We start from the raw sequence: 14689 nt of genomic DNA, 5'->3' as shown, positions 1-14689 counted from the left end.
CAAAGGGAGCAATAGAGGGGCACTCAGAAGTGGGGGATATAGGGAGCAAATACAACTTCTGGTCAGGGGAGGGAACCATGGAAGGAGTAGGTGGTGGGGGGTTTCAGGGAGCCCCAAAGGGAAGGGAATGGGTGGTACATATGGTTATCAGTGGAGAGAGGACCAGAGGAGGGGCAGGGAGCCCCTGGTGTATGCAAAGACCTCAGCAAGTGATGCATGACCCTATAGTAATAATTAAATGACCCTATAATAATAACATTTTAAAGATATTCAATAGTTTTGCCATGAAACATTCACCCTTGGGTGTATGAGAAATCCTTGCAGAACAATTGTACTACCCTACCCTAGCCCAGCCCAGCACTGATTATATGGTGTGTAGAGCCTGATTTCATAAATGCAACTAAAGCCTTTGCTTTCTTGGCTTGGGCATGAAGTACCAAATTGGTAGGGGTGTGGGGCAAAAGTGGGCGTCTTGGCACAGAGCTACCACCTTCTGTCTTGTTACTGTGCTGAGAAAGGCAACAAGAGAAGATTTTGGGGGAAATTAATTAAAAACAGGTACAAAAGAGTCAAGGTCTGTTTTTTGCCACCCATCTGAAGCAGGATTATGTCCAGCGTAGTCAATATCTACACCAGGGGAAGTGAAAATAGAGTTGACATGTGGGAAATTTATTTTTGTGACATATGGTGCTGATACAAAGCCCACTCAATGGAAAAACTCCCATTGACTTCAGTGGATGCTGGATCTATATGTTTTCTGATTTCTGTGAGCAGGTCCCAGCATATAACAGGCATAACCTTCCTGGAGAAAGTGGGACAGCAGAGCAGGCAAAGGAAATCCTGATTCTTAGACACAGGAGCCTTCGAGTCCATATGAACAGAAGCGACTCTGATCACTCTAGAAAGGAGGTATGGACAGCTGGGGAAGGTTTTCATTGTAAAGAGGCATGATGCATGATTACTTTTCACTCTCTTGTGTATGCAGCGGTGACTGGTGAGGAGTTTCATCACCAAACTACAGAAAGTTGTTATTTTAAAGAAAAGAGATTCTGGTACCTTTTAACAAAGGTGTCTGTTCACTTTTGTACTGAATATTAGTGATTATGAAATTCTTAGGGTAATCTGAAAAATTCAGATCCCTGGCAAATAAACGAGCAGTAATCCTCTATATAACTGTGAACTGAATTGTACTATCATATATTTTATCAGTGTTGATTGTTTGCTTATCCGTTTTAACACTTGGCTTTTCTGTTATAAGGGTTTGTTTTTCATAGGAAGAGGGAGGAGTTCTGATAGGATTTCATAACAGGCTGAAATTTTGGGATACAAGTTGCTGTGATGCATGTTGCCAGATGTACTGTAAATATTTTTACAACTCTTTCAGAAAGTCAGAATAATTTTTGTAAGGCTTTTATATCAGAGCTTTACCATTATTTTTTAAAAACTATTTGCAAGTTTTGAGAAGTCTTCAAGAAATAAAAGCAAATAAAAAATAATTCCTAAGAGCCAACTTTAGGGCCAGATTTATCATTGGCATAACTTCATGAGCCTTCATGTTCTGAATTTAAAAAAAAAATATTTCACTTTGTTAGTTGCTGTACATGATTCAAACACCTGTGACTACTTCATGGCATCCATTACTTCCACTGACTAATGCAAGCAAGATCAGGCCCAAAATATTTAGCTTCCAAAGCCCCAATTCTGCAGTCCGTATCCACTGAAAAAAGAGCATGTAGCATTTGTTCAGTGGGCTTTAAGTACATGCTTCAGTGCTTTGTAGAATTGCTGTCAAATGTCCAAGGCAAACTGCAGCTTTAATGTGTTTAATAAAACAATTATGTAACAGAGGGGAAAAGTATGGTGTTTGAATGATTAATGTTTATTTAGCTTGTGATTTCTTGCACAGCATAGGAAGCTCTAAACCTTCATGAGCTTTACTCCACACTCAGATCTCTGTTGAAAAACCTGTCATTGCAGAACCAATCAAGGTATCAAGTAATGTACCAAAAGCCTCTATATTTAGTCCTTCATTCATAGAAAGGTGTTTTAGCTGCAGAAGCAAACAACTGAAAAGATTTAATTTAATCATATACAAGCTGGTTGATGCTTATAATCCAAAATAGATAGCAGACAACATGGCATGTTCTTGTAGAACATTTGGTACATATAATTAAATTTAAAAAGAGGTACAGTAAACTAATGCGAATGATGTGAGCAAGATGACTTATTTTAAGTAAGGACGTTCAGGGATTAACCATTTCACACCATCATAGATATCCCCTGTTGTGCCTGTTAGATATTGCAGTGCAGATGATATTAAATTTGGGAAGATTCTTTCCCTAAATTATTGTATTGGGTCTTTAAAGTGACTGAACTCTGCTATGTGCTCAGACTTGTGTCGTACCTGGTGAGTAAGTGATAGGTCAAATCAACAAAATGTCTTCTACTATATTTATGCTTATATTTCAATTTTGTGAGGGAAAGAGGTACCTCAAGATACAATTAAGGCACTAATTCCACAATGGGATTTATGTAGATAGATCTTATTACTGGACACAAGGCACAGTATGCATATTTCAGTGTAGCCTGTAGCACTGCAACACATACCTTTACATTATGCTAATTGTAACAAAAAACTATCTGAAAGTTAGCAGTAGTATTTAATAAAGTAAAAGTTAACAACATGTTAATTTTATGTTAAAGTAATTATCATATCACCGTGTTTTGGTGCTAACTGCACCGTTTTTGGATTTTGTAATGAGAACAAATGTAAATACTTGGGCCCTGATGCTAGAAACACACAGGTGAGTAACTCTGCACACTAGAGAAATACTCTCCTATGTAACTGTTTGCATAATCAAGGTCTTTTCTTGGTAATTTTTTGATGTCATTTTTATAGCAAAAGAAATGAAGGAAATGAGATTAATGTCTGAAAATTCTGGGAAGATGTCTAATATGTTTTAAAAGACGTCTCAGTATATTAACTTGGAATGATATGGAGTGATCATTTTATTGTATACAATGTAGATTTTGGTTGGATTAAATTGAAAATGCATTGATAAAAACGGATTAAAAAGCCAAATATTTTCAGATTATGTCAGTTAGGCTTTGAGTTTCAAGGCAAATTGATACACATGGTCCATGTTCCTTCAAAGGGGATCCAGTATTGAAAACTCTGTAGAAGTCTAGCTGGAACTTAGGAACACTAAAGTGTAAGTAAGGATCACATTCTCTACTTTATGTAGATTCAGGGGAAAAATTTGACCCTGAGGATTTTATTTGAGACAGTTTATAGATCATTATACCAGAGAAAAGTATGTGCTCTTATTCCATGCAGTGTTCTATTCTGCATTTTACCACAAGATGGAACTATTACAATTATATTCACACACCTAAACTGAAATCAAAGAAACCTGAAATAAACTTTAGTTTTGTATATCCCCTTTGACTGATAGCAAGAATCTGAAGAATTGAGAGAGAATTAGGAGCAAAGTACAAGTGATCACTCTACCACCCCTATTGCTGGTGCAATATGTTGTGTCACATAGCAAAGAAACATTACTAGGGAAAATTAACTTTGAATTATATCCCTCAGCTCTAACAACTTAGGAGCCTCATTTTTCAAGTACTTGGCACCTTTCTCAGGAAAAAATAAAAGGCAAATACATGCAAAAGTAATTACTCATTAAAGCTGTTTAAAAACAGGTGAAAAATTTAATGAAAAATTTCAAAGATGCATCTATTTGACAGGCAGAGTTTAAAGTTGACCCATTTTCTATTTTTTCCCCTGAATTTATTGCAATATTTTAATTATAATAGTATCTGAGATCATTCTAAAAAATTTTCATTGACCAAAAACCCAGTTTTTAATAACAAAATATGGATTTTAGTAAACACAAATATATATATAGATTTAACTAAAATTTTCTGAAAACATTTTGGTTAAAATATAATGGAAATTTTCTTGAAAAATGTAAAATGTCCGTAATGTCAAGGGGTTTTTTTTTGTAAAGGCTATTTTTTTTCTACAATACACTTTCCATGCAAAAAGTTTCTACCAATCCTTTTTTTAATGTGAGTAGTTGCTAATGAGCCGGGTCCCATTGTTCTTGACTACTATACTATACTATACTATACTATACTATACTATACTATACTATACTATACTATACTATACATAAGAACCCTGCCCTGGAGAGTTTACAGTCTAAATAGGACAGCCAGATGGAGAAAAGAAATTTAATTACTCCATTTCACAGGTGAGGAGTGGAGCCACAGAGAGATTAACTGAGGTCACTTCAGGTGTCTGTGTTACAGCTAAGAATTTAACCCAGACTTTCTAAGGGCTAGATCAGTGGCTTAACCCCAAAACCATCCTTTTTCTAAAAAAAAATTCAATTTCAGATCTTAGTTACCCCCTCTTTCAGGGGAAAGAATCATTCAAGAGAGCTGACAATTCAGGGATAAGGTCTCCTATTACCATTTGCTATAGATATGTATCACAATACACACTCTATATTACTGTGCGTGTTTTGGGTTTCTTTATACTGCACGAGAGCTATGATCCAACCTAAAAATTCTTGTGTTGTGATTTCAGAGCATTAGAAAACACATAATTATTATTCAGCTCCCAAAAAAACACTTGCACTTGTAGCCCTGTAAATTTACACTAATTCTTCCCTCTGTTTTTTTGCCGACACATATATAGTGCCCTCTCCCCTTTAAGTGGCTCATTTGGTGCTGCCTGTGAGGCATGGCCATAAATTACATATTGCCTTTAGTAAATGTGTCAGAGGGGCTGCAAAGAGCATACTCTGAGAGTCCTTGGATGCCCTTGAGGATTGTTTTCCAGGGAGTTAGGCTACTGCTGTTCAACCCTGGAAGCCATTGTTACTAAAATAATCAACAAAACTGCAGACAATGGATTGAGGGCATCAGGTAACTGGTTAAAGGGAAAAATGAAGCTCTCCCCGCACCAACAAAAGAAAACTGGGCTGGGAGGTGGCCAGAAGAGATTTGGCAGCATGGGTTTCTGGACCTACAAGCCAAATCATAGTTGAATAAAGGATTTACTTCCTGTTAAAACAATACTAAAGAATTCTAGCTGCATTGTGCTAATAGAAATTCCCCAGGAGTGCAGATTAGTGCTGAAGCAAAATGAGAGAGCACTCATTAGCATGAGCTCACTACCTAGCAAGCTTTCCACTGGCTACTTGGCATAAACCCAGGGAATAAATGTATGTGGCCTTGCCAAGTTTCTGCTCAGATACTTGGCTGGGTCCTCATCACTCCAGATCTGCTGCTTTCAGATTGTATCTGCTAAATCACTCCCTGAGAGTTCAGGCCTCTTTCATCAACATGAAACAAATAAGTGTCTGTAAACATTTCCTCCCAGAAATCTATGCCAGGTATTTAATCTATATGTAGAAGCATTTCTTTTTGTTTTTCTTGTATTCTCCTGGAAAAATTAAAACAAATGGAAACAGAGTGCATGGGGATTGTGAATGGCTTATTTATCAAATATGAGTGTCCTTTAGGACCTTTATGGAGATAATACATTATAGATTTACAGGCTTTCTTTCATAATCACAGAAGGATGACTCCTATTCTGCACATCATAGATTTGAGACAAAGCCTAAATTATGCCGGTCCTTAACTGGTAAGTGGGAAATCATATGAGTGACCATGGTGGTTTTCCCTTATGGTATATTCAAGAAGAATAAATTGTGTTATATCAGTGATTTGTTGGCTTGGTTGCTGGGATTCATTAGTGCACTGGGGGCACATTTGTCATGTTAGTGTATTCTTTTCTCTGATAAATTTAAAAAACAAAAACTGGTCTGGTAGCATTTCATAGACTAACAAAACACGTAGATGGCATCATGAGCTTTCGAGGGCACAGCTCCGGTCATCTGAAGAAGTGGGCTGTGCCCACGAAAGCTCATGATACCATCTACATGTTTTGTTACTCTATAAAGTGCTACCAGACCAGGTTTTGTTTTTTAAGTTTATCCTGTACAGGCTAACTTGGCTACCCCATGGAACTTCTTTTCTCTGAGCAACTGATTGCACTTACTAAAGTGGGTGGGCAGCTATTTTATGCACACACAGTTATTAGTACACACAAATGAGGCAGTCAGTCAATTACCTACCCAGCTTGTATGTGCTGATGTGGGTTTTTCACATGTAAGTTGGGAACATGCCCACTTTTTTGGTCACAGTCTGTTGTACACATAAGCAAAGTGGGGGCTGTAAATATAGTCCTAATGTATTAGAGATCGGAAAATAAAATATGCAGACTTACCATGTGCACTATCAGCTAAAATATACAGACACCAGAAATCTAGCTTTCCACTGTTTCTGGGTTACAGGAGAGGGATTAAGGATAGAGATGAGGCAACGTTGCTTCTGATGCCCATAGCTAGGGCAGATATGAAAAAGGTGGGGCAGTAGATGTTCACTCATAGCTAAGTGTTCCAGGCGTTCCTACTGCTTTTCGTATTGTCCCCTTCATTGTGGGGTAAAAGTCTACAGGAAAAGGAGTGAGAATGTACTCTGCCCTATTTAAAAGCCTATTGTGCGGGTCTGTAGGAGACTAACTTGAAGGCCTGGCTTTGAAAAGTTGGTGCAGTCACTATATCCTGGAGGCATTTTAAATTGTAGCTTATTTTAGTTATTCAAGCAGCATTGTTCCCCAGAAAAAATGTGGATGTGGTTTAGTGATCAGACTGGAGAGGTAGGCACTAGAATTTCTCAGTTCTGTTCCCAGCTATCTCACTAAGTCAGATAGTGGCCTGAAGCAAATACATGCACAATAGATATAGGTCAGGTTCTTGGGGCAAATTGTTTGGTGCCCACCGAGTGTGGCCACCAGCTCTTCTTGGTGTCTGCTTGCACATTTTTGTCTAAAATACTTAATTAGCTTTAGGAAGAAAGAAATAGATATGCACATTTACACATCCAAATCATTTTAATTTAATTTACTGCTAGCTAGTAAGTCTGCTGTGAAAAGTGATATTAACAAGCATATAAGTATCACTTTTCACAGCAGACTTATTCAGCCCTGGAAAGCCTGGAGGTAAATTAAGCTCAGGATGGGGGGTCATTGGTGATGGGGGGCAGGGGACTGGAGCCTGAAGCCTGAAGCCTTGTGGCTAGAACCCAAAGCTCCATGGTGTGGAGGATGGGGCCCAGGGTCAGATCCCAAAGTCGTGCGGCTAGAGCCTGTTACCCACCACTGCAGGGCTGAAGCCCAAAGCCTGAGCCCCACTGCCCCAGGGCTGTTGATGAACTCACTGGCTGCCTGTGCCTCTGGCGTTGTGCCCACATGTCTCCAGAGGGGAGTAGTCGGGGGGGGGGGGGGGGGGGAGAAAGAGGGCCCAACAACTTTGCTTTCCCTCCATCCAAGAAAAAGCCTCCGGAGGCCACCCGCAGCCATGATGGCCACTTTTGAGAGTGACTGAGAGAATGTATTCCATTCAGTCCATAAATTCTAAATTCCCATAGAACATGGCTTGTTTTGGGGGCACCCAACATGAACTGTTTATGTGTCATACATTTTGTACAGATGATCTGTTCCTTTAAAACATTAAAAATTACTCATTGGCATGAATGACGGGTCTTACAACACTGACTAAGTATTCAGTGGTTACTAGTGGGGACTGACAAAAGAATTACTGTATTTGATTCCTGGTTAAATAACATATTTCAAAATTCAAAGCAGCTTTAAGATTATATTTTTCTTTCTATCAAAACAGTGCTTCTTGCCTGCTAATTGTTTTTGTAACTAAAGATAATAATTGTAACTGGATAGTTCAGCCCAACGTACAGGTAATAATTTAAACTAGCTTTAAATATTTCTTCATTACCATTGACTGAAAAATTTCTCAAAAGAGTCTCTGTTTTCCTCCTCTCACAGTAAGGGATCCAGAAAAAGTACCTGATCTGAAATGCAGCCGATCAAAGTCTATGACCTTCAGCTCACCTCTACAGCCTGGTAGCACTGAATTGCTTAAGGAAGAAGAAACAGAAAAACGGTCACTTGCAGAAATGTAAGAATATAGCCATGCTTCTGGCCTCCTACCAAGGGGTCTGACTCTGTTTCCTGGCTGTGTAGATGAAAAACTGTTTACCTTAGTTTCGAAAGGAGTCAGCAATGTGATGTAAATAAGGGTATGTCTACACTGCCACCCTAGTTCGAACTAGAGTGGCTAATGTAGGCATTCGAACTTGCAAATGAATCCCGGAATTTAAATATCCCAGGCTTCATTTGCATCTTCCTGGGCGCCACCATTTTTAAATGCCCAGTAGTTCGAACTACCTGCCCGCGGCTACATGCGGCACGGACTAAGTAGTTCGAATTAAAGCTCCTAATTCGAACTACCGTTATTTCTCCTGCAAGGAGCTTTGATTCGAACTACCTAGTCCATGCTGCGTGTAGCCACGGGCAGGTAGTTTGAACTACGGGGCATTTAAAAATGGCGGTGCCCGGAAAGATGCAAATGAAGCCCGGGATATTTAAATCCTGGGCTTCATTTGCAAGTTCGAATGCCTACATTGGTCACCCTAGTTCGAAGTACGGTGTCAGTATAGACATACCCTAAGAGAATAAGGGTATGTCTACACTACAAAGTTAATTCAAACTAATAGATGTTAGTTTGAACTAACTTTCATAGGCGCTACACTAGCGCTCCGTTAGTTCGAATTTAATTCGAACTAACGGAGCGCTTAGTTCGAACTAGGCAATCCTCATTCCACGAGGATTAAGCCTAGTTCGAACTAGCTAGTTCGAATTAAGGGGTGTGTAGCTCCTTAATTCGAACTAGTGGGAGGCTAGCCCACTCTGGCCAACACCAGGGAAACTAGTCTGCCCCTCTCCTGACCCCGGACCCCTTAAAGGGGCACGGGCTGGCTACGGTGCCCGTGCCAGGTGCAAGCCTGCCAGCACCCAGCCAGCAGACCCTGCACCTGGCACGGATCGAGCCACCCACCCGATGCCCCCCAGCCCTCACCCTCTTCCCGGGACCAGGCTGGCGGCTCCCGGGAGCTTGCCCGGGACCGCCAGAGGCGGGCACCCGCCTGGGTTAGTGCGGACATCGTGGACCTCGTCCACGATCTCCGCACTAGGCACAGGAAAGTGGCCGTCTAGGGCAGGAGAGCTGCCAGCCTGGCCACCCAGGAGCAGGTGTGCAAGAGAATCAAGGGGGTCCGCTGAGACCCCCGACCCTGAGCCCTGAGCTTACAATGGCCGTCCTGGGTCAGACCAAAGGTCCATCTAGCCTAGTACCTGTCTGCTGACAGCGGCCAAACCTAGGGACCCTGGAGGGGATGGACCGAAGACAGTGACCAAGCCATTTGTCTCGTGCCATCCCTTTCCAGCCTTCCACAAACCTTGGGCAGGGACACCACTCCTACCCCCTGGCTAATAGCACTCCATGGACCCAACCTCCATGACTTGATGTCACTTCCCTTTAAACTCTGTTCCAGTTCTAGCCTTCACAGCCTCCTGCAGCAAGGAGTTCCACAGGTTGACTCTTTGCTTTGTGAAGAAGAACTTTCTGTTACTAGTTTGAAGCCTGCTACCCATTCCTTTCCTTTGGTGTCCTCTAGTCCTTCTTTATGGGAACTAATGAAGAACTTTTCTTGATGCACCGTCTCCACCCAACTCCTGCTTTTAGAGACCTCTATCCTGTCCCCCCTCCGTCTCCTCTTTTCTAAGCTGAAAAGTCCCAGTCTCTTTAGCCTCTCTTCATATGGGACCTGTTCCCAACCCCTGATCATTTTAGTTGCCCTCCCCTCTCCCAGCCTCTCTCTTCCCCTCTCCCACCTCCTTTTCCCAGTCTCCCCCAGTTTTGTTCAATAAAGACAGATTCCATTTTGGAAGACACGTTATCTTTATTTTGTACATCAAGAAGAGGGGCTAGGGAAGGGTAAGTGGAAGGAGACTCATAGACTCATAGACTCATAGACTTTAAGGTCAGAAGGGACCATTATGATCATCTAGTCTGACCCCCTGCACAGTGCAGGCCACAGAATCTCGCCCACCCCTCTTAGAATAATCCTCTCACCTATGTCTCAGATATTGAAGCCTTCCAATACTTTGAAGGCCCCAACATGCAGAGAGTCCTTCAGCTGTGATCTGTGCCCAATGCTACAGAGGAAGGCGAAAAACCTCCAGGGCCTCTGCCAATCTACCCTGGAGGAAAATTCCTTCCTGACCCCAAATATGGCGATCAGCTAAACCCTGAGCATGTGGGCAAGACGCACCAGCCAGACACCCAGAAAGTTCCCTATAGCAACTAGTTCCCTATAGCAAGGAGGTGAGGGAGGAATGGGGCACGAGCCCCCAATGGGGAGGACTGGGCTGGCTCTGCGGGCTTCAGCCCCCCAATTGCCCTCTCTCCCCAGATGGCAGCCTGCGGCAAGTGCAGCCGGGCTGATGGCCGAGTGCTGTGATGTGCCCAGTGTGGGTAGTCCGGGCACTCCAAGCCAGGACTGCTTTGCAAGCGGGGCACCCCTGAGAACTGTCTGTCCGGGGTGGGGGTCGGGACCCTTTAAGCACAGCCCTCGGCTAGCCTGAGACAGCATCTCCACGCTGTAAGTCCTCCTCTGATGCCCTGCCGGCACTGCTTCCGGCCATCCTTAAGCCCGGTTCAGGGTCCACTTAATGTGGACATGCTAGTTCGAATTAGCAAAACGCTAATTCGAACTAGTTTTTTAATCTGGATCCGTTAGTTCGAATTAGCTTAGTTCGAATTAACTAATTCGAACTAAGTTAGTTCGAATTAATGTTGTAGTGTAGACGTACCCTAAGTGAATTGTAAAAAAGAGTAGGCATATACTGGGCTGTAATAATAGGTATATCATATATAGGGGAAGCAACCTGCTCTGTGTCATTTGGCTCTCTGTTAGAACAGATTTTATTGCTGGACACCACATTTTTAAAGGAACATAAAGAAACCTGAGCAAATTCAGAGAGCAGTACTAACAAAAAATAAAAGTCAGAGCGAAACAGGAAATATTAGCATCTTTAGTCTAAGAAAAAGGCAGAGGGAAAAATGCTGTAACTTCAAGCACAGAAATGGATATTTGAAAAAGAATAGGGATCAGTTATTCTCTTGAGTCAGTGGGGACCCAACGAGCAGCAGGGAAGATTTAGATTAAACGTTAAGAATAATTTTAGAACTAAAGAGAGAGTTTCATTAAGCAGAGGAAGAAGCTGGCAAGGGAGGCAATGATGAGATGGGGGACTGCACTTCCTACTCAGAGCAGTACTTCCTACTGAGTGGTTCAGCGCTAAGAAAATCAGTCCTGGAGCATTTGAAGACTAGCTGTGTCCTGAAGGTCGGGCTCTATGTCTTACTGGACTGGCAAGTCTTGCAAACACAAAACTATTAAAGGGAATCTAACACAACAGGGTTGAAATTGAACAAAGTTATTTTTATTGCTTTTCTAATGTATTTGGGGGTTGGGAGGGAGGGAGCTTTACTGAATTCAATGTAATATTTCCTGCAGAAAACTCTGGTTATATATACTACTGATTTTTTTAAATAAAAAATTTGTTGCAGAGAAATATACACAAAGGAGCGATAGAGAGAGAAGGAAGTTTGCTGGACTGAGGTTCTTCCCCCCCCCCCCCCCCACAACTACTGCACGTCTGCTGAGAACAGGTCCAAAAACCTGCTTAAGGTGAAATAAGAACTAATCCAAGAGTTTATCTGTCCATGAAGCAAACCTGGACCGTTCCCCTGAGAGAAGTCTCTCTCCTCTTCCTTTTGGTCATGGTTCTGTAAAAATCTGAGGGTTTCCAGCTATGATCCACAGCACCTGGGGAGCTCCAAATCCTGCATCAGTAACAGGAGAAAACAGAGCACAATCACTAGGCTAGGCTAGTGTGTTTCTGCTGGAGGCAAGGTGGCAAAGCCTCCCTCAGAATATTTCTGTTCCTGAGGTCCAGAGACATAAAGAAAGCTTGAGTGAGGAGGCTCTTTTCAAAAGATTTTTTGGAAGACAGAAGTCCTCAGAGAGACTCCCCTAAAAGGAAGGAAGAATGTCCTCCTCTTAGCACAGGTAGCTATTAAGGGGCAGGATGTAAGAGGATCGAGCAAGTGGGAAACCTAAATAATTTTGGTTAATTCTTAGAAACTCTAGATATGCATCCAAACCTCAGAATTTTGCTTTACCAAGTCAAACCAAATCTCTAAATATGTTAAATTCACCGATCACTAACATCAACCATTTCCTTCTCTGCCTATTAATCTGCATGATAGAAGGTAGGGGGAGTTTAACAGAACACAAATAAATAAATAAATAAATAGAGCCTCTATATAAAAAAATAAAGAATGTACCAAAGACCTCAGTCCTCTTCTACATGATACAATGGATTTGCACAGCCTTTATCCTCCATGTACAGTAATATTCCACTGGGTAACACTGTACCACTAAAGCAGATGCATAATTCAATTTTTAGCTAATCACACTTTACTGATTATAATTACTTTACAAAAATTTGGGGCCTGTTTCTCTACACTAACACCCTTCCATAGTGATCTGGCAGTTGAAAAGGTTTGAAAACAGACATAAATAGGCCTTAGAACTAAGCCTTTTAAGGCCCTCTTTTTACACTGCCAGATCAGTATAAAATGGCCTTAATGCAAATGAAAATCTGACACTTTAATTTAAAAAAGGATCTGCTTTCCATTTTATTTTATATAGACCGTGTGTGTGTGTATGTAGCTGGAATCTGCAATCTTAGGACAAAAAGAGGAAGTTAGCAGGTTACAGATTTTAGTATGCAGAGTGTTTACAGGCTACATGAATAGTTCCTTATAACTACTTCTACAGGCAGTCCCCGACTTACGCGGATCCTACTTATGTCGCATCCGCACTTACGAACGGGGCTTTTCTCGCCCCGGAGCTCACGGGCGGCGGGTTGCCACCCGTGTCCTCCAGGGCGAGAAAACCTTCTCCCGGTCTCCCTGGTCTGCTGGGGGGGTCCAGCAAAGCCGCTGGACCCCCCCAGCAGACCAGGGACACCAGAGCAAAGCCGCCGCCTGGGAGATGGGAGTGGCGGGACCGCCCAAGTCCTCCACGGCTTTACTCCGTCTCCCTGGTCTGCTGACCTGGGAGACCCGGAGCAAAGCTGCAGAGCACACGGGCAGGGGGACAGCTCAAGCACGCTCGGGCTGTCCCGCTGCGGGCGTGCTCCGCGGCTTTGCTCTGTTGTCCCTGGTCTGCTGGGGGGGTCCAGCGGCTTTGCTGGACCCCCCCAGCAGACCAGGGGGACAGGAGCAAAGCCGCGGAGCACGCCCGCAGCGGGACAGCCCGGGCGCGCTTGAGCTGTCCCCCTGCGGGCGTGCTCCGCGGCTTTGCTCCCCGTCTCCCTGGTCTGCAGGGAGACGGGAAGCAAAGCCTTGGAGCACGCCCGCAGCGGGACAGCCCAAGCGCGCCCGGGCTGTCCCGCTGCGGGCGTGCTCCGCAGCTTTGCTCCCCGTCTCCCTGGTCTGCAGGGAGACGGGGAGCAAAGCCTTGGAGCACGCCCGCAGCGGGACAGCCCAGGCGCGCTTGGGCTGTCCCGCTGTGGGCGTGCTCCGCGGCTTTGCTCCCCATCTCCCTGGTCTGACCAAGAAACCAGAGAGATGGGGAGCAAAGCCTTGGAGCACGCCAGCAGTGGGACAGCCGCGGCGCGCCTGGACTGTCCCGCTGCCCGCGTGCTCTGCGGCTTTGCTCCGGGTCTCCCAGGTCAGCAGACCAGGGAGACGGAGCAAAGCCGTGGAGAACTTGGGCAGTCCCGCCACCCCCGTCTCCCTGGTCTGCTGGGGGGGGGTGCAACTAGTGCCCCCCCCCAGCAGACCAGGCTTTTCTTGCCTACCCATGGGGTAGAACAGCTGGGGGCTGCCGGGTTGGTCCCGCAGCGCTGCTCCGGACCAACCGGGCAGCACCCCAGCTGCTCTGCCCCAGGCATCCTGATTCAGCCGCTGCTGGTCAGTTTCAGCAGCGGCTGAATTAGGACGCCTGGGGCAGAGCAGCTGGGGTGCTGCTGGGTTGCTCAAGTAGCGCGGAGGAGCTGCGCTACTGGAGCAACCCAGCAGCACCCCAGCTGCTCTACCCCAGGCTTCCTGGAATCAGCCGCTGATCAGTTTCAGCAGCGGCTGACTTGGGGACGCCTGGGTTTCTTAAGTTGAATCTGTATGTAAGTCAGAACTGACATCCAGATTCAGCCGCCGTTGAAACTGATCAGTTTCAGCAGCGGCTGACACCAGTTCCGACTTACATACAGATTCAACTTAAGAACAAACCTACAGTCCCTATCTTGTACGTAACCCGGGGACTGCCTGTACTGAGCAAACTCTTCCACCTTGCATTCTGCTGTGACCTTTTCCAGACATGAAGAAGAACTCTGTGTAAGATCAAAAGCTTGTCTCTCTCATCACAAGTTGGTCCAATGAAATATATTATTTCACCCATCTTGTCTCTCTAATATCCTGGGACTGACATGGCTACAACTACATTACATTATTTATTGACACTAGTAATTATGTACACGTGAGATAAGAAGAATCAGAGAGCTAATATTTTGAAGGAAGCTTGTCCATTTATGACTTTTTGATTAATTAGTGACTGATATTTAACGAAAAGCGAGTCCCACCTTCTTATTTACCTATAGTTTCATTTTTTATTGTTTAAATTA

At 43.7% G+C, this 14689-nt stretch overlaps 1 protein-coding gene across 1 annotated transcript in view; it reads left to right on the top strand.

Annotated features, from left to right (window-relative positions):
• LOC102454649 (sodium/hydrogen exchanger 2-like) overlaps positions 1-13045 on the top strand; it is a 67521-nt gene extending 54476 nt beyond the window's left edge. The window contains exons 10-13 of the mRNA XM_025188353.2: positions 775-909; positions 5593-5659; positions 7919-8051; positions 11568-13045. Of these exons, the coding sequence (XP_025044138.2) occupies positions 775-909; positions 5593-5659; positions 7919-8051; positions 11568-11592 (360 nt within the window). The 3' untranslated portion in view covers positions 11593-13045. The remainder of the gene's footprint in view (positions 1-774; positions 910-5592; positions 5660-7918; positions 8052-11567) is intronic.
• Positions 13046-14689: the final 1644 nt, after the last annotated feature.

This window comes from Pelodiscus sinensis, chromosome 13 (genome assembly GCF_049634645.1).
Source record: "Pelodiscus sinensis isolate JC-2024 chromosome 13, ASM4963464v1, whole genome shotgun sequence".
NCBI lineage: Eukaryota > Metazoa > Chordata > Testudines > Trionychidae > Pelodiscus > Pelodiscus sinensis.
The sequence above is the reverse complement of the archived record's forward strand: the minus strand, read 5'-3'. Positions and strand labels throughout refer to the sequence as shown.